This window comes from Protomyctophum parallelum (assembly GCF_964188405.1).
Source record: "Protomyctophum parallelum genome assembly, chromosome: 18".
NCBI lineage: Eukaryota > Metazoa > Chordata > Actinopteri > Myctophiformes > Myctophidae > Protomyctophum > Protomyctophum parallelum.
In genome coordinates this window covers 44,793,459-44,797,225 of record NC_139716.1, presented here as the reverse complement: position 1 = coordinate 44,797,225, position 3,767 = coordinate 44,793,459, and the positions used below count along the sequence as shown (strand labels likewise).

At 49.3% G+C, this 3,767-nt stretch overlaps 1 protein-coding gene across 1 annotated transcript; it reads left to right on the top strand.

Annotated features, from left to right (window-relative positions):
• Window positions 1-1,450: 1,450 nt before the first annotated feature.
• LOC310876170 (AN1-type zinc finger protein 5-like) lies at window positions 1,451-2,230 on the top strand (the record flags this gene model as incomplete). The annotated part of the gene is made up of 1 exon (XM_083789615.1): window positions 1,451-2,230. One exon carries the CDS (start codon window positions 1,451-1,453, stop codon window positions 2,228-2,230), a length of 780 nt encoding a protein of 259 aa, XP_083645741.1.
• Between the last annotated feature and the right edge of the window lie 1,537 nt (window positions 2,231-3,767).

Here is a 3,767-nt window from a genome sequence, read left to right as displayed (position 1 = left end):
CATGTTTCATGATAAATGCTTTTATGTGATGTATTCCCATGATTTTGTTCTTGCTTAAATGTAAGTCGCTCTGGATTAAGAGCGTCTGCTAAATGCCTAAATTGTAAATTGTAATGTCTATGTAGGAGAGCCTCCATTGGACTGAAGCCAATAGAAGTCTATGTAGGAGAGCCTCCATTGGACTGAAGCCAATAGAAGTCTATGTAGGAGAGCCTCCATTGGACTGAAGCCAATAGAAGTCTATGTAGGAGAGCCTCCATTGGACTGAAGCCAATAGAAGTCCATGTAGGAGAGCCTCCATTGGACTGAAGCCAACAGAAGTCTATGTAGGAGAGCCTCCATTGGACTGAAGCCAATAGAGGTCTATGTAGGAGAGCCTCCATTGGACTGAAGCCAATAGAAGTCTATGTAGGAGAGCCTCCATTGGACTGAAGCCAATAGAAGTCTATCTATGTAGGAGAGCCTCCATTGGACTGAAGCCAATAGAAGTCTATGTAGGAGAGCCTCCATTGGACTGAAGCCAATAGAAGTCTATCTATGTAGGAGAGCCTCCATTGGACTGAAGCCAATATAAGTCTATGTAGGAGAGCCTCCATTGGACTGAAGCCAATAGAAGTCTATGTAGGAGAGCCTCCGTTGGACTGAAGCCAATAGAGCGTCGCAGTCCCGCCCCCTCGAGAGACCCGGAAAAGAAATCGCCGTTCATTTTCCTCATAGACTTTTCAGAAAGTATTTATTTAAAGACGTTTACGCCGCGGACAAAGCCACCTCTTGTCGTGACAAATCATGACAATAAACACAATGTTTTGGGCAAAACAAATAATCAGAAAGTAGAAAAAAACGACAGGTTATAACACTTTTTTTGTTGTTTTTCTTTTTATATATTATTTGATCGGCCCAAAACATTGTGTTCATTGTCATGATTTGTCACGATCCGAGTTGGCTTTGTCCACGGCGTAACCGTCTTTAAATAAATACTTTAGGACAAGCCTATGGAGAAAACGAATGGAGAACCATTTCCTGGGCCACTCGTTGTTCTGAAAGGGGGAGGGACTGCGACGCTCAGAAGTGAACGGAGTTGCGGTAACTGTCTATATCTACGGCTCTGGCTTGTCACACGACGGCCGTCAAAAAAAAAAAAAAAAAATCACACTCGCGTGGAAGTGAGCGGTGCCGTTTTAATCACGACGACGATGACATCACGGTGACGTCATACGCGTGTCGTTATATATATTTCGCCGGGGGTCCCGCCCTCCCACAGATAACCCAAACCACTCGACTCATGCATTGGAGGTTTCTACGCTCAGCGTTGGTATCGGCGGTCGGCTGATATGCCCGGTACGTACACGTCCTGTCCACAGAGTTCACACACAGCCCGACACAGAACCGCTACGGTCTGCGCGGCGGGAGGTGGACGCCATCCATCCTCGTCGTCATCATCATCATCATCATGGCCCAGAAGACCAACCAGTCCAGCCCGGTTCCGAGCGCCGAGCAGAACACCAGCCCGCGGCCGTGCTCCAACGGATGCGGCTTCTTCGGCGTGCCCAACACCAACGGCATGTGCTCCGTCTGCTTCAAGGAGCACCAGTCCAGGCTCAAGAACAACACCACCACCACCACCGCGGGCCGGGTGAGCCCCCCCCTAGGGGGCGCTATAGGAGGAGGAGGAGGCGGTGGTTCCGTATCCTCCGTGTCCTCCTCGGAGGCCGTGGCGGTGAACAAGGTCCTCGGCGGTGGCGTGGAGCCGGGGGCGTCGACCCTCCTCTCCCAGCAGATGACTGAGATGAGCCTGGCCGGCCTGGAGGACGACGACAAGCAGCGACGGGCCGAGGCGGAGGCGGCGGCGGCGAAGACGTCGGAGAACTCGTCGGAGAACTCGTCGTTGTCGGTCTCCTCGAAGGACTCGCCGGCGGTCCCGTCCGTCGTCCAGCCTGCCGTCGCGACGACAACAACAACGGCCTTCGCGACGACGACGGTCAGCAGCTGCTCCAGAGACGACCCCGCGGGCGGCCCCCCCGCCAAGCCCAAGACCAACCGCTGCTTCGTGGCCTCGTGCCGCAAGAAGGTGGGCCTGGCGGGCTTCGACTGCCGCTGCGGGAAGCAGTTCTGCGGGCGCCACCGCTACTCGGACCAGCACGACTGTCCCTACGACTACAAGGCCGAGGCGGCCGCCAAGATCCGCAAGGAGAACCCGGCGGTGGTCGCCGACAAGATCCGCAGAATATGATGATGATGATGAAACCCCGAAACCCCCCCCCCCCCCCCCCTTCCCCCCCCGTGAATATTAATTAATTATGAATTGAAACCTTTTGACCTTTGGTTGGTTGGTACGACGAGGTATACCTTTTTGTTTTACGGGAAAATAAAATCGGAGAAGGTTTTTTAGATTTTTTGATAAAAAGGTTAATTTTTGAGTCGCGTTCTTTGTTTTCAGTGTCGTGTTTTCCGAGCGGTGTCGTTTTTCGTCCTACGTTAAAGATTATTGTCATGAAAGTTTTTCCTGGAAGAGACTTTTTTTCATCCGAGAGCTTTTTGTGTTTTAGCCGCTTTGTTCTTCTTCTTCTTTGTTGACATTTTCTTTATTGTTTTTTTCTTAATTGATCTTTTTTTTTTGGAAGGAGGGGTTCCCCCCCCCCCCATCAAAAAGGAAAGGAAAGGTACCATGTTTACCCAGGGTAACTGGACTAAGGAAAGGAAAGGTACTATGTTTACCCAGGGTAACTGGACTAAGGAAAGGAAAGGTACTATGTTTACCCAGGGTAACTGGACTAAGGAAAGGAAAGGTACTATGTTTACCCAGGGTAACTGGACTCTAAGGAAAGGAAAGGTACTATGTTTACCCAGGGTAACTGGACTAAGGAAAGGAAAGGTACTATGTTTACCCAGGGTAACTGGACTAAGGAAAGGAAAGGTACTATGTTTACCCAGGGTAACTGGACTAAGGAAAGGAAAGGTATCATGTTTACCCAGGGTAACTGGACTAAGGAAAGGAAAGGTACTGTTTACCCAGGGTAACTGGACTAAGGAAAGGAAAGGTACCATGTTTACCCAGGGTAACTGGACTAAAGAAAGGAAAGGTACTATGTTTACCCAGGGTAACTGGACTAATGAAAGGAAAGGTACTATGTTTACCCAGGGTAACTGGACTAAGGAAAGGAAAGGTACTATGTTTACCCAGGGTAACTGGACTAAGGAAAGGAAAGGTACTATGTTTACCCAGGGTAACTGGACTAAGGAAAGGTACTATGTTTACCCAGGGTAACCGCCCACTAATGTCACATGACAGGAAGAGAATCATCGCCCCGCCCACTAATGTCACATGACAGGAAGAGAATCATCGCCCCGCCCACTAATGTCACATGACAGGAAGTATTAACGTCCCGCCCACTAATGTCACATGACATAGTGTTGGTCTTTTTGTTTCACTAGCGCCACCTTCTGCCCCGGAGTATTGTGGATCAAACAAAACGCATTATAATATCACCGTCCTGTGCAAAGTTAATAGTGTCCAGCCCAAACGTGACCCCTGTGCCCACATGCTACACCATGGCCCCCCACGGCCTCAGAACCGTGTCAATCCTTGCCTTAATCCAGTGGTTCTCAAACCTTATTTAGTTTATATACCCCCCCATTTGATAATATATGCCAGGGGACCCCCCCACCCCCATAAGAGAATATTTATACGGCTCTATAGCAATGACTAAATGACTATAGCAATAATAATTATCTTGGCAAATGATGAAGACAAGCTGAACGTACATTAT